The following is a 26,836-nucleotide window of genomic DNA, read 5'->3' as shown; positions in this document are numbered from 1 at the left end:
CACCCGCTCCTCTGGTCACCAAGCCCCAGCATGCTGTCCCTCTGCTGAGAGGCCCCCACCCCCTTCTCAACAGGGCTGTGTCCCATCCTCTGCCAGGCTCTCCTGGCCCCTCCACACCCCCCACACACACCCAGATCCTCGCACTTCCCGGATCTGTCACTATTCCGGATCTTTGCTCCCCGGCTGTTTGCTCTGCCTCCCCCAGCCTGCCTGGGGGTTGCGTGGGACAGAGCCTGTGCCTGTCCTCGTCACCGCAGCACTGGAGACCCCAGTGCATGGCTGGCATGTCGGGCCTGTTCAGCAGACCTGGGGGATGGAGGTGGGAATGAGATGACGTCACAGAAGCAGGACACGGATGTTAAATACTTACAACTTTATTAGGAGCAGGCTGTTGTCCCTGCAGCAGCCAGCTCCCATGTATACACGGTATACACAGCCCAGCCAGTACCCAGTCCTTCCGTCCTTCTGCAGCACGTGGAATGCAAAAGAACCAAACACAAAAGGGGGCTCTGTAAGTGACAGTGTCTAGTGTCTTAGGGAGCCAACTCCCAGGCTGGGAACAACCAAGCCCCTCAGCTCGCCCCAGCCCCCTACTCCAGCACGGTGAGGCTCACGAGGTTGGACTCCTCCAATCAGTGCACACAAAGGGCAGAGGAGACAGGGGGCTCCTGAGCCCAGATCCTTACTGGTCCACACCCCATGGAAGAAGCTTCTGGAGCCCCCAGAATCTTCCTCGTCTTCTACGGACATGAGAACTTTTTATTCCATCACCAGAAACCTGTACCTCGAGGCTCGTCTCTGCTCAGGCTTGGAGAACATGGTTGGATTAGCAAAATGGTCAAAGATAAGACAAACCTCCCAAGTTGTCTTGGTCATACTTCTTTTAAAAAGGATAAAAAGGAAAAAGAAAAACATCATGACAGAAAAGAGCATTTGAGGCCCAGCTTGTGTCAGGAACAAGATAGGCTGTCCCGTCTGGAAATGATTTATAAAGCTGCTGTGCTAGGGGACCAGTCACCCCCACTGATGGCAGCTTGCTTCCCACCCTCCCCATTCCCCTGCCCGTTCTGCACAGCCCCTGCGCCACCCTCTCCTCGTCGATGATGGGTGCACCAAGCACGGGGTGCAGTGCTATCGTCGGCTAGGCTAGCGGGGGTCCACATCTGCCCTGGCGCCCTGGGTCCCTTTGGATATTGCAGCCCCACGGTGTTCACCCATACAAGGAGGAAGATTCCTCCTCACTTCATTCTCCTGCCCTGCCTCAGAGATCCGCACGCCCTCTGCCCTGCTGTGGGAGCTCTGGTCAAGGGCTCAGCCCAGGGTTAGGCTGGGATTTTCGAGCACCATCCCAGAGGCTTGCCTGGGTGGCTGGTTTGTGGATTCTGGCTATTAGGGGAAGCCAAATAAAAGGACCGAACCCCCTTTCTCAGGGATGACACTGCTCTGATGTCACCTCACTAAAATCCAGGACATGTTACCTAACTCAGAAGCAGAATCTCCCATGTTCATGCTGGAGCGGCTGCACCCTCAAGAAATACCCTGCTTGACCAAAGGCTCTCTAACCCCAAACCATCTGCCCACTTGGAGCTATAGGAAACACCCTGGTTTCTACATCCCCAGCACGTCTCTAGGATAGACACATGTTCCGACTGGTGGCTGCCAAGTGCCTCTGGGTCAGGCCATTGATTCTTGTGTCTCCTGAAACCTGTCCCCAAGGCACCTGAAGAGAGAGGTCCTGCCTTCATAGTTGGAGCCCCAGTGGGTGGCCAGGCCATAGGGAGCTCGAAGCCATGTGCCACACACTCATCTTTGTGTCTGGACAGCTCAGTCTGCAGAGGACAACAGCCAGGTCTGCTGGAAGCACCAGGGTCACCACTGGCCCAGGGGAGGGACAGGTGTGGATACCCAGAGAGCATAGCCTGAGGTAGCAAACAGTGAACCCGGTTATCCAACTGCAACGCCATGTGATGTGCCCAAAGCCAGACCACATGTAGCTGTCCAGATGAAGACCCACCTACAGGCATGTGGATGTTCAGCACCTAGCCCTCCTGGGCATCTCCCACATCCCTCTTAGTGGGGACAGGACCGTGGCCACTCTGAAGGTTCTCTGGGGCAACACAGAGCCTAAGGCAGCAGTCCTATTTATACCTGCCTCTCTGGAGGAAGAAGCCATTGGAACTGGGGCCTCCTCCCCAACCCAGGGTGATATTCCCCCAAAGCTCAAGCCCAGCCCCGGTGACACTGAACCCTCTAGGCCACTCCTCAAACTCCCTGCTTCACCACAGAATCCATCATCCCTTATATCTTTTTTTAACGGTCCAATCCCTCCTGAAGAAGGCAATAAACTCCCTATCGACTTCCTGTACCTATTTGCAAAGCCTCAGAGGGCACGTACTTGGGAAGCCCTCCCCCCCAGCCTGATGTCCTGGACAACACAGGAAGAAGAGGGGGCTCTTGAGGGAGGGCCAGGAGTAGAAGGAAGATGAGAAAGCTCCCGACTCCCCCTACACATAAACCTCTTTCCAAATGGGGTAGCCCAGGCTCCAGTTATACCTAATCCCACTCTCCTACCAGGTTTCTGCCCACACCAGCCTTTTTTTTTTATTATTCAGTCCTTGTCAGTCAGAAAGAAAAGGTGGGCTGACAGCACCATAAAAACCTGCCTTGTTCAGCAACGGCTTAGAGCCCCCGGGGCCACCTGAGGGTGCCAAGCTGCTGGGCCATGGCTCTTCCAGCAGCCTGTGGCCTCCCTTACGGGGGCCAAGGTCCCTGAAGTTCTGCCTGGGAGGTGCCCATCCTCCAGGTCCCTCGGAAACTGGGCCCCAGCGCCTCTGCCCAGTGCCCGCACCTCTCAGCCTCTCCCAGAGACTGGGCCCTGGAGGAGCCGGGAGTGAGGTAGACTGTGAGTTAGTCACTTGGCTTCCCCTGCCCAGGCCAGGGCGGAGGAGGGCACCTCTCACCCCTTCCTGTGGTCCTCGTCCCTCGAAGTGGGTGACGTCATGGCCTGGACCCCCGGCCACTGCCCTCTACCCACGGCTCCAGCTGGCCAGAACCCTGGCAGCACCAATGGGGTGGAGAGTGAGGAGGAGAAAAAGACGGTCCTATTCAGCACGGCCTCAAGATGCAGAAGTCCAGCTCCTGGGGCTTCCGGCGCAGGTTGCATTGGTCCCGGGCCAGCAGCCGCCCTCCGGGGCCCAAACACTTGAGTGGACGCCTCTTAAACCCCCGGCCGCAGCTCTTGGAGCAAGGCGACCAGGCGCCGAGCTCCCAGGTCGGGCAGGGCTCCCCACAGGCTCTTGTCTCCACCGGCCGATGGGCTGCACTGCAGGCGGATGCCGCGCGTGGCCCGGGGGGCCCGCGACAGTCGACCGCCCGCTTCTGCAGGCCACTGCCACAGCTCACAGAGCAAGGTCCCCAGCTGCCTGCCACCCAGCGTGCAGGGGGCCTGTCGTCCTGCGGCTCCACTTGATTGGAGAGGCTGAGGACGCTGTTGTGGTGCACAGAGGAGCCCCGGGCGTCCTTGGCGTGGGAGGCCTTGTCTTCCCAAGGCTCTTTGGGCAGATAGAAGGAGTAGCGGACCCGGGGTGGCGTCATCTTGCCCACGGAGAGGACCTCCACGGTCAGCGGCTCCAGGATGGGCCGGGAAGCCTGCAGGCTCTCCACCGCCGTCCCCGTGCCGCTGTAGCGCAGGAGGCTGCCCTTCACCACCAGGTCCCGCTCCACGGCCGACACCACGAAGTGCCCGTTGAGCAGGTACTTGCCTTGGCTGTTCTTCAGGGCCAGGTAGTTGTCATCTCCAATCAGCCCCTTGTAGCCACGCTGGCGGATGTCAATGCTCGAGGCGCCCACGGGGATGGCCACCACAAAATTGTAGCCGTGCCTGGGGTGGGAAAGGGGACTGTGCCTTAGACAGACGCCTGGACATAAGGCCCTTGTTCCCCACAGAAGTCACAGCTGATTCACATTCCACAAACCCAGTGGCAGGTCACCAAGATGGCAGGGAGGGTACAGAGACTAACCAGACAGCTTCAACCACCCCGAGGGAGGTCAGGGGGGACACGCAAACTGAAAGGCAGTATGAGAGTGTGTCACCACATCATCTAGAGCTGCATACCCTGGCTGCGATCTTTCTTCTTCAGTATATTTATATTGTGGTGAACTCTTTTTAAAAAAGGAAAAACATTTATTTATTTGAGAGACAGAGAGCAAGAGCAGGGGCAGGGGCAGAGGGAGAGAGAGAATCTCAGTCAGACTCCCCACTGAGCTCAGAGTCCCAACGCGGGGCTCGATCTCATGACCCTGAGATCGTGAGATCATGATCTGAGCCGAAACCAAGAGTCTGATGCCCAAGCGACTGTGCCACCCAGTGCCTCTATAACATGGTGAATTCTGAGGCAGAGTAAGCCAAGGTTTTGGAGCCAGATCCATCCCTACTCCTGACTCAGCTGTTGGCCTTGGATAAGTCACTTAGCTTCTCAGTTGCCTCACCTGGAAAATGGAGATCATAATCCCACATACCTCATTAAAGCACATAAAGCCTATGACATGTACCTGCCACCCCCAGTAAGCACTTAATATATATTAACTGTGAGAAGGATGAGGAGGAGCGGCAGACAATAAGTCTACCATCCCTGACTCCAAGGCTGGGGCCAGACACCCCATTAAGACACGCTGGCCCTGAAGTCGGGCACCCAGATCAAGCCTTGGACACCAACTCCCTGGTGGCTCAAGCAAATCAGTCTCTCTTGGTTCCGGTGTCCTCACCTATACAACGAGGGGGTCAAAATAGACGATTTCTAAGTCTCCTTCCAGCTCCACTCATCTATGAAAGGAGCACCTGCCATTTAGCCAGTGAAGCAAGTCTGGGAGTGTTTACCTTTAATTCTCCACTTGGCCTCCCTCTCAGACCCCTGAGAACGCCATCCACCTGCAGTGCCCCCAGTTCCCAGAAAAGTCGCCCAGCTAGGGGCCCAGCAGAGAGTGCTGTGTCCAGAGGGGCAGCCAAGACTCCTGAACAGCCATCTAGGCCTTGGACTCCCAAGTTTTCAGAGCCCACCATATCCCTGCTCAACTGAGACCTCGGGGGCTCTGCTTTCCCCAGCTTCTTCCAGAGCATGGGTCAGGACTTTCCAAGGAGCACATACCCCCTGAAAATAAAAGGGAATATGCTGGACTTCGGAAAGCCAGGAGCCCCGGGCTCTGGAGGTGGGAATCAGAGAGGCCTAGCGACACTTCTTCAGCTGACCCTACACACATCTCCCAGGAAGGGGGAATCCCTCGGTCCTAGCCTCCTGCTCTGTGGTTTATTGCCATTCTCACCTCAATCTCATCCCCGAGGACAGGGCCTCAGCCTCAGTGAGATGGGGAGGCTGTCACATTTGTTTCCAGGCATGTTTTGTTTTGTGATTATCATCATGAACATTTAGTGAGCATTTATTATGCACCAAGTACAACACTAAGCATTTTACTTGGATTAACACCCTTATTCTTCACAACAGCATGACAGGAAATATATTCATGTCATACCCACTGTATAAGTGAGCAAATCCAGAATACCAAAGATTGTGTCACATGCTCGAGGTCATCCAGAAAATGGGGAACTGAGATTTGAACATGGGTGAGTCTTATTCTAGAACTCTAGATAGACCTTAATGACTCTCTGCCATCTCCCTAACTAGCCTCTCCTCTTCAGTGGTGGACTCTGCAAGCATTCATCTCTACTGGATGGATGGATGGATGGATGGATGGATGGATGGATGGATGGATGAAGAAATGAATGAATGAGTATCACACTCGCAGAAGAGTCCGAGGGGCCTCTACAGTATAAGGGCACTGCCCATTTACCCCAGTCTGACCCAAGCTTTCACCGCCTGGGGTCAGCTCCACTCAGCCCTCCTCCCCCTGCTCCAGGACCCAGAACTCACATGGGCTTGGTGAAGAGGCCTGTCACCTTCTTACAGCTCTTATTGTCGCCCCCACACACGCCACACTTGTCGAATTTCTTCTTGGAGCCGAGGTTCCCATCACAGCCAGCCTTGATGCACTTGCCTTGGACACAGACCGAGGTGGAGTCAGGAGTGCAGGGTGTGCCATCCACCACCTGCAGTGCCCCCCGTGGGGCAGAAAAGGAGAGAGGGGCAGCTCAGCCGGCTGGATCCCCAAAGACTTTCTCTCTGCTTTGGTCTCCTGCCCCGCGCTCACTCACCTTGGGTGCCAACACGTAGAAGTAGCCGGTGCCATTGGCTCGGCAGATGAGCTTGCACTTGTCCCGGGGAGAAACGCCGGAGTACTTGGGCACCCACGCCACGGCAAGGGTGAGCCGGTTGGTGCTATGGTTATAGCCATTGAAAGCCTCACACTGCTCCTCCCGGAAGCTCTTGCCTGAAGCTGAGGAGGGAGGAAGAACAGGCAGGAAGCTAAAGGGACGGGCGGTGTAGGGAGAGCCCTCCCCAGGATGCTCAGCCACCTGCGGATCTCAGCAGCTCTTACCCTCAGCCAAGTTATCCTCATCACTGACGCCACTCCATGTCAAAGAACTAAAGTAGGCTAGGACCAAAGGATGCAGGTCACAGAGGATCATGCATCCGCCAGGCACTGTGCCACCTTCCACAGTAATCTGGACTTCAATTCCCTCTATAACAGGTATCCCGGACAGTTTGGGGCTATCAAACCCTCCAGGAGTCTTTTGAAACTATTTGCAGAATGTTATCAAGCGGATAAAATAAATCACATAGGTTACAAACAATACCGATTATATGATATACAACTATCAATATATATTGAAACATATTTGTGATACTTGCGCTTCCTTGTTAACCCATTACATAACAAGATTCAGTGATGAGTCTAATAACCACTGTCATTTTCAAGCATTCTGAGAAACCCCAACAACTGAAATGCCATATGAAAATATCCACGATTTCTATTGGTGACAGAGTCATGGGTACTAGTAGTATTACAGGTTTGCCTGATTAAAAGAAATAATAAATTTTAGATAGAAAGAGTAGTAATAAAAATATTAAATTTCTAATTGAAGGAAATTTTAAAAGGCTAGTAAAAATAGAGATGTAATTTCCTTCCCACCCAAGTTCATGGACCCTGGATAAAGAATTCCTGCTTATGAAGATGGGCTTGTAAGCTCTTAACTAAAGGGCCATCTGGTGTGTCATACCCTTGGGCCACTTAGCATCCCAGCCTAAGCATCAAGAAGAAAACACTCCTGCCCAAGGGGAGTGGGCAAAGAAGTGATCCCAAGAGGAATCTGCTCCTTGGCACTTCCAGACTTTGCGCTAGGGGAGAGAATCTTGACTGTGTAATTTGCAGCCAAGAAGTGGGGGGGAGAGGGGGGGCAGGGGGAGGGGCCCTCCCCTCCTCACCTGAGCTGGGGCAGGGCTCCAGGTTGCAGGATCGGTATTTCACTCTCACTCCCTCGCAGTACTTGCCCCCGTTGGCAGGGGTGGGATTGCGGCACTGCCTCCGGGACAGCTGTACGCCCCCACCGCAGGTGCGCGAGCAGGCGCCGTAGGGCTCCCATTTGGCCCAGGAGCCGTCCACCTATGAGAAAGAGTCCGTCTTACACCTGCAGGGGTTGGGATGCACATCCACACCCTGACCCTGCAGAAGAGTTACACGGGTACAGCCTCCATGATCCCATCCCACCAGAAGGAAATCCACTGTGTATCCCAAGGGAAAAATGACAAGCAAATGGTCAGCATACACAGCGCCCACACAACACTTCAACCTGGTAATTAGCAAATGCCAGCCACACCCAGTTATAAGTGAGGTTGCTCAGAAGAGAGACCTCTTTGAGCTCTGGGGTCGGTGGCCAAGTTCTATCATCGCCTCTGCCCTCACCATATGGGTGGCCTTGAGCAAGTAGTAAAACCTCTTTAAACTTCAAGTGCTTCGTCTGCAAAAATGAGGCCAATAATACTCAGGTGTGAGATCAGACAGAAGTTTAAATGATGCGACGTGTATGAAAATTCCTAGCACTGTGCTTGCCACCGAACAAGAGTTCAGTTTCTCCTTACCTATTGTTAGTGTATTTACAAAAGTCTCTAAATCTACAGTAGAGGCAGCCCCCAGCCTTGCCAGGAAACCTTGTTGCCATAGATGTCTGAATATTTTTATTTGTAAATGTTCCATAATTCCGACTTCTCTCCAAACCAGACTGAACCAGATCTTAGGCTCAATCAGCGGCTGAATTTAAGAAAGTTTCACCATAAGAGGTTCTAATGTTTGTGCTCGGAGGAGATGAGGATAGGAAACTACAAAGCAATCCCAAAACTCTATTTGGCTTCAAGGTGAATTAAGCAGTGTTGTTTCATTTTTTAAGAGGGTGGAGAAGGGATAGAAAATGTACCCTCTTCATTATGTTTTTCATACGATGCCAGTAAAGCAAGTTTTCATCCCCTGAACTCACATCAGTCAGGCAACAGAGGAAGCAGCCCAGTTGTACAAGCCTGGGATTAAAATGCTGTCATACGTCATCCAAAGTGACTAACCCGCATGGAGCTAATCAGGAACTGGCTGCATGTCATCTAAATACTTTAACTTATGCCCACATGCAGCATAGTTATTCTATCTGCCCTTCTGTCGTATAGTTCTTGCTTCATGGTGTCACCATGTCTCTCCTCCTATGAAAGAAACACTTGCCAATAGCCCTGCTTCTTCCTCCAATAACGTCCCACCTCATTCCAGCCTTCCATTTCCTAAGAGGGTCTACATTTGCTCCTTGCACCTCTTCCCTCCGCAGTACCTTGCAATATGGGCTTGGTCCCCATCACAGCAGGGAAGCTCCCTCTCAAAGAGATGACCATCCATAAACTGAAAGAGTCTAAGCTTAGACCTTGTTGTCTCCAGTTTTTCTTCAGTTCTTAACATTGTCTCTGTAGCTTCTGAGATGATGCTGTGTGGTTGTAGTTGTTGTTGTTGTTGTTGTTGTTGTTGTTACTATTGTTTTTAGCCTGGTATCACTTTTTCCTACCTGTTCCTACAGAAAACATTCATCCCCCAGAAAACACTCCTGCCCTGCCGTGTGCCATTCATTCACCAAATATTTGTTGAATTCTTACTAATGGCTGGTGCCATGTGCAGCAAATCCCTGCCCTCGAAGTGACTGCATCCCAGCAGAAAAAACTAAAAATAAGCCAGTGCATACAGAATGTCAGGTGGGAGAGGGACGGAGGGAGGGCCTTGGTGAGGTGGGCTGCTCTATATTACAGGGGGTCACAGAGGCTTCACTGTAGAGGTGACAGCAGTGCAAAGGCCTGAAGGAAGTACGAGAGGGACTCGCACAGATATGAGGGAAAGAACTCTAGGCAGAGGGAGCAATGCCAAGACCCTGAGGAAGGATGGGCCTGGAGTATTCCAGCATCACAAGAGCAAGAGAAGCAGGAAATGTAGGCAGAGATAGGGTTCACCATCCTGAGCATGGAGGAGAGCCCCTGAAGGGTTCTGAGCGTGTGGCATGACCTAACCTACTTTTAAAGGATCTCTCTCGCTGCTATGGTGGGAACAATCTGTGAGGAGCAAGACCAGCAACAAGGAGATCAGTTAGGGTGCAAGACCAATAATCCAAGGTAGCTTGGCGTGGGGTGATCACAGATAAGGTAGTAAAAAAAAAAAAAAGGCTCAATTCTGGCTCTATTTTGAAGATAGAGTCAACAGAAATTACTGAAATATCAGATGGATAGATGTGAGAGAAAAAAGGGTTGGCACGAGCAGCAGGAGGATGGAGTTGCCAAAGCAGGTTCAGGACAGATGATCAGGAGCTTGGTCTTACAGATGTTATGTTTAGGATGCTTATCAGTTATCCACATGGAGGCATCAAGACTCAGTGAGGCATGCCAGTCTGTAGTTCAGGACAGAGGTCTGGGCTGGAGATACAAATCTGGGGGACTTCAACATATAAATGTAAACGGTACTTAAAGCCTTTGGTCTAGATCACCTAAGAGGTCAGTGTGGATAGTGACAAGGGCTAAGGACAAAGCTAGAATGCCTAACATTGGAAAAACAAGAGTGTGAGGAAGACCCAGTGAAGGGGACCAGAAGGGGCAGCTAGTAAGGGAGGAGGGAAACCAAGACACAGTGGAGCCTGTGTTCCCAGGGGAGATGGTAATCAGCTGTATCAAATGCTGCTAACAGGTCAGGCAATATGAGGAATGATAATCAATCACTGACTTCAGCAGTGTAGAGGCCATTTGGCAACCTTAGTGAGAGTTATTTTTAGAGGAAGAGTAGGACTGAAAGCCAGACTGGAATGGGCTCCAGAGAAAAAATGGCAAGACGCGAACTGGAGAGAACAATTTCATACCACTCTTTCCAGGAACTTTGTGGGAAGGGGAGTCGGAGAGATACACTGTAATTTATGGAGAGGAAGTAGGATTAGGAGAAGTTTCGTTTAAGGTGGGAGGAATTACAGCAAGTTTGTATCCTGATAGGAATGATTCCGCTCAAGAGAGGGGAAATCTGACACTGCAGAAGAGAGATCAAGAATTAAAGGAGTGTTTTCCTTGAATAGAGGGGACAGTATCCTAAGTGCAAAGCACAGCTCCAGGCCTCTGATGAGAGCATGGACAGCTCATCCATCGCAAAGGAGGAAAGGTAGATATTACAAGCACCGAAGAAGGGCAGACGGCGGATGTGGCGGTGGGAGATGGTGGAAGTTCTCTTCTGATTACTTGATTGCTTTTTTTTTCTTAATGACATAGGAAGAAAGGTCACGGGCAAAAGTGGAAATGAGGAGAAAGAGTCGGTAATGGAGGAGAGAAGCGAAGGTGTGACATGATCATGTAGGACGCTGGGAGGGCGGGCCCACCTACATTGTCAGGTTATGAGTTCAAACTGAAACCGCTGAGCACGGTTCCATGTCTTTCTCCAGCCACACTCACCCACAATAGCACAGTTGAACACATGGGAGCTGGATTCCACCAGGGCAGTGCCTTATCCAAGCGAGTATAGCTGAGAGAGGCCCGAACATGGGAGCCATGAGTGTACATGAAGAAGTGATTTTAACAATGGAATCTCAAGAAGAAGGTTGATGAGGGCATGAGAAGAGCAAGTGGGACTGAAGAATTGTTGGAGTCCAAAACTTAGAGGGCTGGACAACAGGGCCTTGGTGGTCAGAATTAAAGGAGATCGTGCAACTGAGATCCCGGGGAGCCAGGGAGGCTGCATGATTAGGAAGATGAAGTTTGTGCTTTGACCTCTGCTGATTAGGGCAGCGTCCTCTGTGAAGGGCCAGGGTGGTAAAGGGGATTGTCCAGAGAAGAGATTGAGGACATAGCGGATTTTGCTGCTGATGGACTATCTTTCTATATGCTTCTCAGATCACATTTCCTATATCCAATATCCTCTTGGGCAACGTCTTTATCCGCTAGACTCATCTTCCCAAGAGAAGGAGCTGACCACGGTTGGTCTGTCCTCAGGACCTTCTAGTTTAAACCCACAGCCCGATGGTCAAAGCTACCCCAGACTAGCCCTGAACCATGCCCCCAAAGATCTTTCCCAAACAGCCCTCATCCATCCACCCCTCCAGCTTGCCCCACCTCCCTAACTTTGCTCCATCTCTGCCTGATGAGAGAGCCTACTCATCCCTCAAGGCTCTCTTTAAATCTGACCTCCTCACCGAAGTTTATTCAGACCTCTCTAATCATCATTAATCTCCCATCCCTTATTCTCCCATGACACGTTTTCACACTTCAGTCTTAACACAGAACACACACGTCTCTGCGTCTCGGACCATAGTAACATTTCTAGTTTCCCCACTAGACAGTGAGCCCACTGAGAGACAGCCCAGGTTTTATTTCTTTTTCTGACTACCACATTACCTCACACAGTTCTCTAAATACAGTGGGCTGGTGCCCAATAAATGGCTAATGGTTTAATTAAATATAGGTTTCCAAAACACAGAAAAAGATTTTACATAATTGTGTACCAAACCCAGCTCAGGGCAGCCGATACGTCCATGTACATAAAACCCCCAGTCAAGCCCCTCTGCAGCCGAGGCAGGGGTGAGAAAGGGATCATCCTCACCAGGATCAAGGGAGAGGATGGATGTCTTATTCCTGTCTGAAAAAGTCCCAATCCCTTTGCGACCCCAACCCCAGACCTGAAGAGTTTATTATATTCAGAGAACATGTGGGGTTTGGGATTTGTTCTGATTCAACTGTTATTCCTTTTTACCAGGAAAAAAATAACTTTTGCCCTATTATGTTTCAGCTTCAAAAAACAATCTTGACAAAAAGTGAAGCTGGGTTCGGGATGCAGCAAATTACTGCAGCTTTGCCCAGGGATCTGCTTCCTTTCAGCTCTGAGGCTGGCTCACCTCTGGCCCAGAGCTCCCTGGAAACAAAACACGTTCAGAAATAGCTGATAAGGGGAGGCTGGAAGGAGCCAACAAGTGAGGAATGTCGAATAGCTAGTGTTGGGCTTTGGGTTCAGAGCTCCTCCCCAGGTAGGATGAGGCCCAGAGCTGAGGGCTGGACCTCCTGGCGCCCCGTGAGAGACTTCTCTCACATGTCTGAGGAAGGCTTCAGCAAGTTCTCTGACCTACCGTATGTCTTGTCTCCAGTCTCAGAGTCAAGACGGGGAGAGGACCACGGACAGGGAAACAGAGGCACAGCGCTGCAAACCTGTTGCCCCTGGAGGCCTCCGAGTCCACCCCCTGCCTCCCAGCAGCCCCGATGCGCAGCTCCCACACACTCACCCTGTACTCATTGAGGTTATGTCTCTGCACACAGGTCCCCTTGAGGCAGAACTTGCCTTCGCCGCAGCTGGTGCCGTCTGCCCAGGGGAAGTGGCGGGTCTGGCACACCATCTGCCCCTTTGCCTTGCCAGTGCACCACAGCTTGGTGCAGTACTGCATGTAGGGACAGGGCTTCGAGCCCACGCCAAAGGCCAGCTCACACTGCTGGCTCAGGGTGTAGCTGGCCCCTGGCAGGTCCTCAGGCAGGGAGATGGGCTTGCTGGGCGGGTCCAGGAGACAGTCGCCTGCAGGGAGCCAAGGGCATTCGTGAGAGAGGAGTTGAGAAAGGTGGGATGTGGCTGGCCCAGAGTCTAAATGGTAAGGAGACAATGAAGCAAGGTCCAGTGGAATGGACCCCCTTGAGAGCCCGACTCTTTGGGGTCACGCATGCCTTAGACAATAGAAGACAGGTCCAGAGAGGTGGTGAGCACTCTCTCCAGGGACAAATCCACATCCCTCCTCTGTCCTCCTGGCTTACCATGCCCACTATCCAGGAAGTCGGTGATGATGGCAGCGCTGCAGGCTGACCAGGGGTTGGCACGGTCAATCTGGATGAGTGTTGGAGACATCATGTGGTTGGCTCGGAGTTTCCCAAACACCTCCTCACACACTTTCACATTGTCATGGGGCATGTTGAACACGTGGCCTGTGGGGTGAGGCAAGAGGACTCAGAGGGCAGAAGGATGTGGGCTCTGCAGTTTTAAAAGGAGGGGGGATCAGCTGGGGAAGCTAGAGAGCCTATGTCAGCAATTTTCAGGATGGTCATTTCGACCTAGCGATAGACTGCTTTGCAAATGTCAAGATGGTGTTCTTGCGTTCTCGGTCCTGTCCATCAGGCTGTGGGCTCAGTGAGGACAGCAGGGTATTTAAAATATTCTCCCCTTAGTGCCTAATTGATGAGATATTCTGGCTGCTGAGTCAGACAATATCGCTGGCCAACTGTGCTGGGGCAATAGGAAAAAATAAAACAAAGCCATTGCTAAGGCAGACTCTGACCCTAAGAAGGAATCCCTAAGGCTTTAGGACATGAGGAAGCAAAGACAAATGTCTACCCCCTGCCCAAAGCACCCAGGACAAACCCAGAAAGACCCCAGAAGGGAGTCCTCCCCGCTCCACCCAAGAACCCCCTCTAGCCTTACCCAGCTCATGGGCAGTGGTGAAAGCTGATGGAAGCCCATCATCCTCGATCACAGAACAACTTCTCTTGGGGTCGCACATAGTGCCCACATCAGCCATGCCCAGCGTGTCACAGGTGGTAGCCCCACACAGGTCCTGCCGGGGGGGGGGGGGGGGGAAGCAGAAGCCAGCCAGAAATTAGTGACAGGTACAGAAGGGACCTGATGGGAAGAAAAGGCATCCTATGGGATGTTGCAGCTCATCCCCGCTCCCCATCCAACCAAGCCCAGCACCTTCCTAGCCAGGTCCTTTCTCCCAAGGGGTTGCAGGGCTATTCATGGAATCAACCCAGGCTGAGGGAGGAGGCTTCAGGAAGAAAGCCCTGTGGCTCTCTAAGATTCTACCCAAATCCTACTCAGGGAGATCCTGTAAGGAGGTTCAAAATTAAACCACAAGGCCATTGCTTTATATAGAGACAGATTTCCAAACCAGAAAACGGTGAGTTCCACAGCTGGGCGAGGTTCTGGTCAGGGCTGACTGAGGCAGGTGGGGGCGGAAGGTCAGTGTGTTCCTCATCCGGAGTCAGCCCTGAGCCGTCTCAGTCCTTGCTGAGCGACTGCCTTTGGACAACCATGAATTAAGCTCAGATTCTCAGCCAAAGGTTCACCGGCCAAGGACCCGCCCAAACCAAAGATTTGGCTTCCTTGGGCTGGGAGGGGGCAGACTGAGGTGGATACGAGCTGCTATCCAGACACAGCTCAACTGGCTGCAAAAGCTCAAGGGGACCCCTGGCTCAGTGGCTGCTAGGAAGAAAAAAGAAATGGATCACCGCCTAAGACTTCCTGCAACAACCCTATTGGGAAGCACTTCCAGGGATGTGAAAGGGCAAAATGGGATACTGGGGGCAGATATCTCAATGAATTTATTGAGCACCGTGGGCCAGCAATGCACCTACATACCTTAAGAGCCCTTATCACTTAACAGAGAAGACACTGTTGAAATCAGTGATACTGGGACTGTCTTCATTACATCCTTGCCTTTCTTTAGAGTTAACAAGAAACTACTCTAGGTATCATAATCCCCAGCAGCGTTAGGCGGCAGATATATTATTATACCTATTTGTCAAAGGTGAAAACTGAGGCTCATGCTCATAGTTAATCATGGTGATGATTTATTAAATGCTGACATCGTGTGTGCACTTCACATGCATGACCATATTTTATCCTCGCAAGAGCCCACTGGAAGAATGACAGCTATTAGCACCTTCCGCAGACAAGGAAGCTGAAGCTTAGAGAGGTCCAAGTCGCACAGCAGAAACGTGCACTGGGGTCTGTATGATTGGATATCATCAGCACTCTTTCCACCACGTCAAAGCTGATTGCTCAGCAACTCCTAAGTTAACTCTCCGGAGAAAGAGCTGTGTGTGTTCTCCATGGGAGCCAAGGTGTCCGCATAAACACACCCAGAACTGTTCTCAGTTTTCATTCCCTTTAGGGCTATGCGCACGTGCGTGTGCAGGCACATGCTGACATGGGGGGAAAGGTGGGCAGCAGACTTAGTGGGGCCAGGGGGCAAAGGAGGAAAGTGGTCAGAGTACAGAAAATCAGCAAAATTTAATCCAGAGCACTCAGAAGTTTACCACCTGAGCAGTCAAACTTGGCTTCCCATGGTCAGGTGACAGTCACACCTCCTAATGAGTTAACAGTTTCTCTGGCCAAAGAACTGAGAGGGCGATCAGACTCCAGAGTACACCGGTCATCAATGAGTGATGCATGCCCAGCCTTGATCTGCTGTCCTGGGCTCACATGTGGCATGTCTGCCACTTCGGGGAACCCTTGGGGTGAACCTCAAATTCCCTATCTTCCAAATACTCTTCCCTCTCCAAAGGCTCACCCTTCCTGAAAGCTCTCCTTCCGCTAGAGTTCTGAAACCTAGAAGAGTTTGGGAGGGGAAGTCCACCAGACAAGCAGTTTAGGGAATATGACTGCTGAGGAACAGGACTGGGTCGCACAGAACAGCCTGTGAATGGAGGGAAAAGGGGGCAAGGGACCAAGAGGGAAGGAATGGAGGTTTGCATGGGGGCATGGGGCAGGGCGTGGGAGAACTGGGCTCATTTGTCCCTGGGACATCCCCACTAAGGCAGGAGTCTCTGAAAACTCTTGTCTGGTGGTCACAGCCCATAAGGAGAGCCTGTAGGACAAACACGACACTACCCCAGGGCCACCATGCACACTCACTGCTGACTTTGTGTAAGAGAAAGGGCATGGGAGGAAGAACCAAGAAGGCTAGATTCTTGTCCTGGCCCCACCACAAAGTAGATGTGTTACTTGGGGCAGGTCACTTCTCTCCTCGAGGCCTCAGTTTCCTCCTCCGAAGAAGGGCCAATTCTCAACTAGAACCCAGACTGGACCAGTGCCTTGATTAAGCCTCTGCTCCTGCCCCGATCCCAGGGTGCTCGGCCCCTTTTGGCCCTCTAGGTTATAAAAGGAACACACAGAATGATATACTTGAGAATGGAAAGAACCCTGATTTGTCTACTAACCCATGACACTAAATCCCAGAAAAGGGAAGGTCACCCACGTGGACATTCAGAGTCCTAGCCGCTGCCCTGCTCAGCAGAAATGGTGAGGCCAGATTGACAGCTCAGCCACTGGACCTCCGCTGCCCAGCAGCCCGCCTCTGCCACTGGAAGGTCCTTAAAGCCAAGAGCCTCCTTCCTCTCTGGGAGGGTGGATTCTCTCTGGAGTGAAGACATGCAGCTGCAGGCCCTTCCTGGCCAGGAGCAACCTGTTCTTTCCATCAAGAAATCCCGGTTTCCCTGGATCAAACAAGAGGAACAAGGAAGGAGCCGGCAGATTTCCTGAGGGTCAGGGTGTAGCTGAGAGCAGCCAGCCTGCAGTAACCAGTGTCTTCACTGTGGGAAGATGCAGCTGTTTGGGGTCAGAGGCTCTGCCTGTCCCTCTTCCCCCAGTCAGGGACTTCAGCGAAGAATCGCTGGACCTGAGTTCTTTGAACGCCCACAGGCGAGTGCGCAGGGCTCAGAAGCGCCTCATTTGTGGCACTGAATGTCTCCACCCTTCTGGAATGAACTCAGATGCACTCAAATGGCTTTAACCTCTTCAGCTCAGGCACTTGTCTCCAGGAATAGAAACTGTTCGGGTTCCTTCTGCCTGGAGAGTGTAGGCACTTCCCACCCAACCCCTACCTACCTCACTATTTCTGGTAATTTGCCATTTCTCCTTGAAGCTGCGGCTGCTTTTCCAGATGACCCAAGAATCATCTTGGCCAAGAACCTAGCCCTCCCAGATTATTGTTTTCTAACTGTCCTTCTTCATAAAATAATTCAGGATTGGAGCCACGGTTTGAGAGAAAGCAAGCAGGCAAGCACCTTGCAGTGGCCCAATCCACATTTCCCACGCTCACTCCCACCATGCCCCACCAGGACTCCCCACAGGCCTCCTTCTCACCTCCTCTCATTTCCCCCTGCCATGTACTGTGATGCTCATATTTTCCAGCAGTATGGAGGGTGGAGGACCCACATAAATCAAGCACGTTAACATTTTTTTAACGTAGCAGAAGACACATGTTCTCATGTGGCCAACTTCCTACTCATGGAAGGGCTTCATGGCCACACCATAGCACCCGAGTATCACACTCACACAACCCCAGAGCCATCCTCTCATTCTGCAGATGGGGAAACTAAAGCTCAGTGGACTAAGATTGCTCACCCAAGGCCACACAGTTATTAACATGGGAACAGGACCCCATGCCTTTTGATACCAAGGCCGGCAATGGTCTTCAGGCTGAACCACAGCATGCTAGTCAGGATACCATAATTACTATTGAAATTACTATTGAAAACCACCCCGCACTGGTATTAATACTGCACCTTTACTGGTTTCCCATCTGAATTTCTGTCATGCATCACTGTATTTCCTTGTCCAACCCCAAATCCACTGCTGTTTGAAATCCCCAAGCATGGGATTGCGATCCTGGGTGTCTGGGCAATGTGGCTAAGGATGCCTGGTGAAGAAGAGAATGCACCCTGGTGACGTCCATCAGCAGGTTCGGTTTCGTTAGAATATAAATTCCTCAAGGTGTACAAAATGGTATCACAGTGGGAGACTGAGATAACCGAGACAAGAATTACCTCAATGAGGAAGAACAGAAATCTGAAGCTTGCAGGAAGACCAAGCTTTCTCCGGAAATCATCAGTTCAAGAGAGGGTACACACCTAACATAATGTTGATAGTGGACACTTACTGAGTTGCTACTGTGAGCCAGACACTGTTCTAAGAGTCCTGTATTAGCTCATTGAATCTTCACAAAGGCTTTATGAGGGAGATGCCATTATTGGGCCCCATTTTACCGATGAGGCTCAGAGAAGGTAAGATGCTAGCACAGGGTCAGTGAGCTCAAGGTTAGACGGGAAGGGAGAGGCAGAGTGAAGTTTGAAATCCAGAAGTGCAGCCTCAGAGCTGAATGCTTCCCTTGCATTGGGACTGCTCCTGGTACAGAGGCCCCCCACGAATGAAGGGGCTGGGGAATCTCAAGATTCCCTCGAGACTGTCCACCCCTTACCCTGAGCCCCCAAAGCTCACATTGGCCACTGAGTGGGGAGAGACCTGGGAGAGGTCGGTAGAGAGGGAAATGGCAGGATTAAGAGCCAAGAGTGTTCTAGGCGCAGTGCCTGCACCCCCTTCCTGGAGCAAGCTCTTGGTTCCTTGCCCCACACCTGCATTGACACACTGACCCCATCCCTGCTCTGCACCATGTCTGCTGGCTCCTCGCTGGGGCCTCTCCTTTCTCCAGGGCAAAAACTGATGGCAAAGAGCCAAGAAGAAATGCCAGAAGAACCTAAGACTCCCTCTCCCAACCCTGCAGCCTGACAGCTACAAACACTGGATTAATGATCCCTAGTAAGGGAGGTGAACTACCTAAGCACCCAAAGCCACACACAGTCCTTTTGCTAACATCAGTGCCTTCTTCCCATGAATACATACTGAACAGCGGCAGCTGCATGCAGGGGCCCACTGGAGGGGCTACAAAGATACAAAAAGGTCTTGCTTAAAGGAGTTTACATGTCAGTGGGAATGGCAAATGCTGGGACCATGGTTTCCACACAAAAACAGACAAATATTAAGTATACTTGCAAGTGCAAGGTGACAGAATGCTTTAAAACAGGGCTATCCCAAATGTAAGTTCTGGCAAGGGACCTGTAGGTAATTATTTAACAACAACAAACATGTGCTGAGTGACCACGAAGGTAACGATGACAGTAGCTGCCATTAACTGGATGCCTATTCTGGAACATTTGCTAACTTATCCTTGAAACTGCCTTTAATGGATGAGGAAAGTGAAGTTCAAATGGCTGATTCGTTCAATGTCCATTGCTAAAAGTCAAGTGCCAAGACTGAAACTCAGATCTGCCTGGCTCCAAGCCTATGTTCTTTCCACTGGGCCACACAACCAAGGATAGGCATCAAGGCAAGGTGTGGGGGGCGGGGGGTATGCACCAAGAGTGATACAAACATCTACCAAGAAGTTCAAAGGTAGGACAAGAGCAGGACCAAAGGAGGGAAAAGACCTCATTTGCCTTCGTGATTCAACCAGTGTTTAAGAAGAAGAAAAAGATTCTGGTGCACATTCCTCCTGATGTTTATAGCAGCATTATCTACGATAGCCAAATTATGGAAAGAGTCCAAATGTCCATTGACTGACGAATGGATAAAGATGTGGTATACACATATGGTGGAATATTAGTCAACCATTAAAAGAATGAAATCTTGCCATTTGCAATGACATGGATGGAGCTAGAGAGCATTATGCCAAGTTAGGTCAATCAGAGAAAGACAAATACCATATGATTTCACTCATCTGTGGAATTTGAGAAACAAAACAAATGATCATAGGGGAAAAAGAGAGAGAGGCAAACTGAGAAACAGACTCTTAACTATAGAGAATAAACCGATGATTACCAGAAGGGAGGAGGATTAAGGAGTGCACTTATGGTGATGAGCACCGGGTGATGTACGGAAGTGTTGAATCACTAAATCGTGCACCTGAGGGATGCCTGGGTGGCTCAGTCGGTTCAGCTCAGGTCATGATCCCAGGGTCCTGGGATTGAGTCCCACATCGGGCTCCTTGCTCAGCGGGGAGCCTGCTTCTCCCTCTGCCTGCCACTCTCCCTGCTTGTGTTCCTTCTCTCTCTCTATCTCTCTCCGACAAATAAATGAATAAAATCTTCAAAAAATATATTGTACACTTAAAACTAATATTACACTGTATGTGAACTAACTGGAATTTAAATAAAAACTAAAAAAAAAAGAGAGAGAGATTCTGGTACACATTCCTTCCTCCAAACTTCCTCCCCCATCCTCCACCATTAATACAGGCTTTCTTATTTGGTATAAGTAAAAGAAGGAGGGAGAAGAGCAATCACCTTCCAAGTTGGGGAGGAACCGTATTCCAATCCTTCCTCTCTCTTTCTCCTCCCGCCTCCCTCCCTCCTAGAAGTAGTGTTGAGTTTCCATTCAGTGATAAAAATTTACAAACTCTTAAATACCGAAATTACAGATGCCCCTCTCTGCTAATATCTTCCAAGTCCTGACTTCAAAAAAGATCCTGACAAAATTACGATTCTCTTTATTGTATTAGGAGATATGTATAAAATACATATTATCATTTTATTAACCTTTTTTTATCGAACACTAAATTTCACTGCCATATGGCAAGTTGTTTATTATAGAAAAAACTGGCTTCTATTTCAAATGAGGTTCCAGAGTGCTGTTCCACTCTGCACAGTATAGAATACATGTATGCTCGCCGCCCCCCCTCCCCACACACACACACAATGTAGTACAACTCAAGGCCAAAACAAGAAGGTAAGTGCCAAGCTTGGGACTGAGAGGCAGAAAGGGTGAGGACATGAATGAAGGAAACAGAAGAGAAAGATGAAAGGGAGCCTGCCCTGGAGAATCTCAAAAGAGGAGAAAGAGAGCACAGAAAAAAAGGGTGAAGGAAGGAAGGGACGAGGGAACGGCACACGGTGGTACTAAGGGCAACAGAATAAACAACATAAATGAAGAAATAAGCCAGCAGAAAAACCACAAACTGTAAATCCTACAAGACCAAGTCAATTCAAAGGAGAAAATGTTACAAATAGCAAAACAGATGGTGGAATGGAGGAGAGAGCCTCCTGCAACACAGGAAACAAGCTTCCTTTCCCATCGCCACTAGCTCCCATCCCAGTGCCTTCTTGCCACCTGTCCCTTGTCCCCCCCACCCCACCCCATCCCCGAAGGCTTCCCTGGCTCCGAAGCAAGGAGAATGTCTCCCACTGGACTTCGGACAGAGGGCCCATGTCTCCCTCATGGCACTTAACACACCCTAGTGTAACAAGCTACTTCCTTGTCAGGCTCCCTGATGTTTGGTGAATTCCTGAAAGCCAGGGGCCACATCTTAATATCTGTACCTCCACAACCCAGGGCGGTACCTGGAAATAACAGATGCTCAATAAGTATTTTTAAAATGTAGAACAAATTCATGAAACCGGGTCTACCACAAAGTTACCCAGATAGCAGAGGCATCAGAGGTAAAGAGAGAGAAGACAGCTCAGGCTCAGCTGGGACTCCTACTACGTCCCAGCACCAAATCCCGCTCCTGCTGCCCACGGCAACAAGAAGCCATAGAAACGTTTCTTCTCATAGAAATGAACGTCCACCCAGAAAGACTGGCTCTAATTCTCCGCAGATCCTGGTTCCAATCCCGTGCTGACTTCACCCTGCTGTTATGAGTCTGGAGACTGATTGCTTTGCAAAATCAGATGTGTGCTCCTTCTCCAGGAACATGAACTTACTCTGAATCTTTAAGTAAACTCCTCAAGTTGTCAAGATACTTGTTGTATGATCTTTTTTTTTCTCCTTTGCACACAGCAAAGGCTCCTCCCTGGGTCACGTCTTCCCAGTGTTTTGATTTCAACGCCCCACGCCCCTCCCTCTGCCTGCCAAGAGGACAGCAGTCTCCCCGTAGCCTGGCCCAGCCTTGTTTAAACACACAACAACTCTGACAGTGGGTTGAAGGGGAAGCTCCGGTGCCTGCCAGTCCTGATGCTCCTACTGTCCTCCCTTCAGGTACCCGGCACCTGGAACTCTCCAGGAGCTGTGCTCACCTCTTCCTCACAGGAGGAAATACAGTCTGACCAAGCCCAACCCTTTACCGCCTCCTCCCTGTGAAAACCACAACTAGAGTCCTATCAGTCAGAGTCACTAGCCATTTTTCAGAATTTTCTGGGGGGACCAAGGAATAGGTGACCCTAAGATGTCTGACAGTTCAAGATCCGTTATAGACAAAAGGTGATTAACAGAATAAGCACATTTCTGAAAACTTCTTATCCAAACAAACTATATACAGTTGACCCTTGAACAACATGAGGGTTAGGGGCACTGAACCCCATGCAGTCGAAAATCCACATACAACTTCTGACTCCCCAAAAACTTAAACTACGAATACTCTACTGTTGACAGGAAGCCTTACCGATAACGGTCGATTAACACATATTTTTTTTAAAGATTTTATTTATTTATTTGACAGATAGAGACATAGCGAGAGAGGGAACACAAGCAAGGGGAGTGGGAGAGGGAGAAGCAGGCTCCCGCCGAACAGGGAGCCCGATGCGGGGCTCGATGCGGGGCTTGATCCCAGGACCCTGGGACTGTGACCTGAGCCGAAGGCAGACACCTAATGACTGAGCCACCCAGGCGCCCCAGATTAACACATATTTTGTATGCTGTATGTACTATGTACTGTGTTCTTACAATAAAGTAAACTAGAGAAAATGAAATGTTATTAAGAAAACCAAAAGAGAAAATACGTTTAGAGTACTGTATGGTATCAAAAAAAGTCCACATACAAGTGGACCCATGCAGTTCAACCTATGTTGTTCAAGGATCAATGTTATCTTCATAGAATCAATATGTGTATGTGTGTATATATATATATATATTCCAATTTTGGTTTGAAAAAGCATTGATTACACCAACATTGTAATAATCAGGGAAGCTCATGTTTGAGTTAAAGGATTACTACTAATCCTTACAAAGTACAACAGAAGTTCCTCTTGTGTTGGAGGACAGCAGGAGACTCCTGGTTCCCGGAGACCAAATCTGCCTTGGTCTACAAAGAGCGGCTGTGCACTCTGCTCTCATCCCATACTGCACCTTCCCCAGGGGAGTTCAGGAATGAGCAGTTCCTAAGACGCTGAGAATGCAGCAGGCCCTAAAGTCTGCGCCAGCAAGGAGATGAGAGAGAGATGTTCACTCTAAAGCACTAAGCACATACCTGGATATCGGTCCTGCCAACACAGCCTCCCCACTTTCCGGCTTCGCCCTCTAGACGCCTAAGAGAAAGACAGCTTCTAAAAGTCACATCTTGAACATCACTCCTTCTGACCCAAGTGCTCATGCATCTTGTCTCCATTATGCATGGTTAGCATAGCCCCTGGGTCTCGCACACAACCACTGACAGACAGAAGTTGTCACGCTGCTTGATTGCTGCTTCTTCAAAAGGTGAATCCTTCTGGTGGTGTGGCCCGTATTCCCAGCAGGAGTCCTCTTTCTAGGGCTGGTTCCAAAAGTCAGCCTAGCCACTAAGCGGCGGAGACTGAGGTCTGTTACTTCAGAAGCCGAGAATGACTCTCACGGGGGCATCCCAGGTAGCAGATGGGCCAACAGCTGCTTTGCCCATTAAGATATCCTGTTCTTGGCCTTTGCTTTTTTTTTCCCCCAGCCATCTGACTGCCGAGTCGGTCTGCGTGCAGAGGTGGAAGCCACCTCCGCTGCAGTTTCCCCATGACTCAGGCAGTGTGTATAGGGGCAGTGGCAGCTTTACAGACCTCAGTTGGAAGAATGAGTGCAAGGAAACAGCCTCAGGCCAAAGCCCTCCCTGGAGAAACCAGGTGGTGGGAGGAGAAGGCTGGGAAAGGAGGAAGTTCAATTCCAGGAGGGAACAAGCGGTGCCAAATGGGTTCGTGTGGAAGACGTTAGCTCCAGCCCCGTGTGTGCCAGGACAGCTCTGAGTGGCCTTTGGAAAGAGTGGGGAGTGGCAGCCCCACAGGCAACCGAGGATTCTGGGCCATCCCCAGAATGACGTGGTTGCGATAATAACAAAACAAGAGCATGGCACAGATTCGAGCTGCAGCCCCCAAAATCAGAGGAACCAGGTCACTTGGGTGCCCATCTTCCTCCCAGTCCCATCCACGAATCTGAGAAATTGCAAGAATCCAAAAACTTCACAGTACCCAATCACTCCAGTATCTATGAATGTAAATGTTCATAGACCCATAGCAAAAGGCAGAGCTGCTTCTGTGATCTGACCATCTTTCTAAGCCCCATACTCAGGATCTTTCCAATCCCACACCTGGGGTCTCCAGACGCTCTTTACCAAGCTCACACCACTTGCACACCGCCAGGGACAGAAGCTGGAGCGCTACCGTTAAGTGTGGTCATTGGAAGTTTCAGTGTCTAACTAGATTGCCTGCTCTGAATAGACCGGAATCCCCTCAGGTAAAAGGCGGGCCAGCACAGGAGGGTATGGGAGAAGCAGCAACAAAGGACGGAATGCTCCCGGTACTTGAGTCTGTCCTTTCCATTTCAACCACAAAATATCCCAAATGATTCCCTCCATCCCAATCCAGGTTTTGCAGGCCCAGGACAGAGGATAACTCAACATGCCCAGAGGAAACGAAGCCAGGCTCTGAACTGGGATGCTTGCATCACCTTCCAGTTTTACAAGAAGAGAAGAGAAGCCTGCGAAGAGATATCTGAAAGGATTTAGACGCCCGGGTTGAATAGGGGCGGACCTTTCCCGACCCCTCCAACACCATCCTCAGAGCGCCTCCTATCTGCCGCGGAGACACACTGCGGCTCCGGGGCGGCAACTTCCTGGGTTCCGGCCCCTCGGCGCCTGGTCGAGGAGGCGCTGATTGGCCACGCCGGGCCAACACCTTCTGAAGTAGCGGGCGTTCCTCCGACCGCCCACGTGCATCCAGATGCCCTAGAGCCGAAGTTCCTCGGAGCCTAAGAGCGGCCTGTCCCTGGAAGATCCAAAGTGGGAGTCGGAAGAGATCAATGAAATTTTAACCCGGGGTCACTTGTTTGGCACAAAGGGCATTTGGAGAGCTAAGGGAGGTGACCCTAAGAAAATGGGCCTATTGGGGTCCAAAGAGATGACAGATCAACTCACCTGCCTGGTGAAGAGGATGGCCGTGTCCCAGTACTCTGGGTGTTTGTCACTCACTTTATTCAGCTTCTTCTGCCAGGCGCAGAAGTTGCGCAGCGTCAAGGCCGCGTTGCCCGTGACCTTGGGCCCTGTGTCGCGGTCTCCGAGAAGCAGCACCTTGACCACGACGATGTTGATGGGGTTGAGGATGCTAGGATGGCGGTAGAGTCGTGCCGCCGTGGCCAGCAGCGTCAGCAGATAATGCTCCAGGTCCGCGCCGTGGAACTTGACCATTGACTCGTCCGCCACCACCAGTGTCTCCACGTACCGCGGGATAGACACGAAGCGCTTGGAGCGCCCGGACCTCCGCCGACTGCGACTCTCTCCCAAGCCGGTCCCCCGCGGCTTGTAAGGGTCCAGCGCCCGCACAATGGCGGGGTTCCAGCCTGAGGCCACCCCGCAGCGAGAGGTGGGATCTCCGGGAGGCCCGCCGGGGGCGCCGCGGCGCTGGAGGAGGTGTGCGCCCTGGCTGTTGCGCTGTGCCGCCTGCGCGCTGGCGTTGGGGAGCGGACTAATGACATACTCCGCGCCTCTGTAACCAAAAGCTCCGCGTAGACCTCCGCACAGGCTCATAGCGGCGAAAGAGTCTGGCTCGGCGTTCACGTCCCCAGAGTAGAAGCAACGTCGCAAGTCTGGAGAGCTCCCGGTGAGTTCCGGGAGGCGGACGCCCAGATGTTCAGTGGCGAAGGCGGGCGCTAGGAACTGAGCATCCAGAGTCAGGTGTAGGTAAAAGTCCTCCTGAAAGGCTGTGATCTGAAAAATGAGTCCCTGATCCCCGGAGTCTTCGGGACCCCTCCAGTAGTAGTGGCGGCCGTTGATGTCCGGGTCCAGTCGGATGGGGACCACCACCTCCTGATCTGGCTCTGACCCCCCAGCCGGTCCCCCGGCGAGAGCCAGGGTTAAGATACCCAGCAGAAGCATGGCGCCGGGCAGCGCACGGCCGCGCTCTCGGAAGGGCTCGGCCCGGCTTCCCGGCCGCCGGCGCGTCTCCTTGCAGCCGGCACACGGGAACCACCAACGCTCCGGGGCAGTCCGTAGCTCCCAGAAAGCAGAGCAAAGGGAGGGAGACTCCTCCCAGAGCAGTGAGCGTGCACCGAGCAGCCCGCGCCTCCTACCTGTGCCTTTCCAAGCAAAGCGCGCCCTGGGAGCTTAAGTACAATCGCTGTCAAGTGCAAGGACGGAGATTTGCAGCCGAGAGCTAGAGGGAGGTGCCGGGCCGCTTCTTCGAACGGCTGCCACTCGCGGCGCTGCTAACCAGGCGCTGCGCGAGCCTATTAAAGGCCCCCTCCTCTTTGGACTGCCCAGTCAGCGCCCCTCCCTCTCTCCCCTTCCAGCCTCCCAAAGCTTGCAGCCCCGAGCCTCCAGGGGCCCCCGGAGAACTCGGTCCCGCCTCCTGAACGGAGAGCCACTTGGCGGGGAGGGAGTGGCGTTGAGCTGAGGCAGGAGGCGTGGGCTGGCTAGAGAAACCAGCGCTTAGTATCTCGGTTCGCATTTTGCCCAACCATTATGCCCCAGTGCCCCCACTCATCAGTTACTTCTACCCCGACCGACATCTGTCTGCTCCCTGGGTCCAAGCCTTTCTCTCAAAGCAGTCAGGGTCAGGAGTTGGGAATTAAGACTCCCCACTGATCCCCCTCTCCCAGGCCCGCCTCATCCACTCCCCCCCTTGCAACATCCCTGCCGTTTCTTCATTAC

At 51.6% G+C, this 26,836-nt stretch overlaps 1 protein-coding gene across 1 annotated transcript; it reads right to left on the bottom strand.

Annotated features, from left to right (window-relative positions):
- Positions 1 to 358: 358 nt before the first annotated feature.
- ADAMTS15 (ADAM metallopeptidase with thrombospondin type 1 motif 15) lies at positions 359 to 26,836 on the bottom strand. The gene is made up of 8 exons (XM_035009311.1): positions 25,106 to 26,836; positions 13,888 to 14,020; positions 13,227 to 13,394; positions 12,710 to 12,993; positions 7,377 to 7,554; positions 6,206 to 6,387; positions 5,925 to 6,100; positions 359 to 3,880 (listed from the first exon to the last, which is right to left on the bottom strand). Exons 1-8 carry the CDS (start codon positions 26,060 to 26,062, stop codon positions 3,106 to 3,108), a joined length of 2,853 nt encoding a protein of 950 aa, XP_034865202.1. The 5' UTR covers positions 26,063 to 26,836; the 3' UTR covers positions 359 to 3,105.

This window comes from Mirounga leonina, unplaced genomic scaffold, assembly GCF_011800145.1.
Source record: "Mirounga leonina isolate KUSES-001 unplaced genomic scaffold, KU_Mleo_1.0 Mir_153, whole genome shotgun sequence".
In the NCBI taxonomy this organism is placed as follows: domain Eukaryota; kingdom Metazoa; phylum Chordata; class Mammalia; order Carnivora; family Phocidae; genus Mirounga; species Mirounga leonina.
Note: the sequence above shows the minus strand (reverse complement) of the source record. Positions and strands in the feature narration are given on the sequence as shown.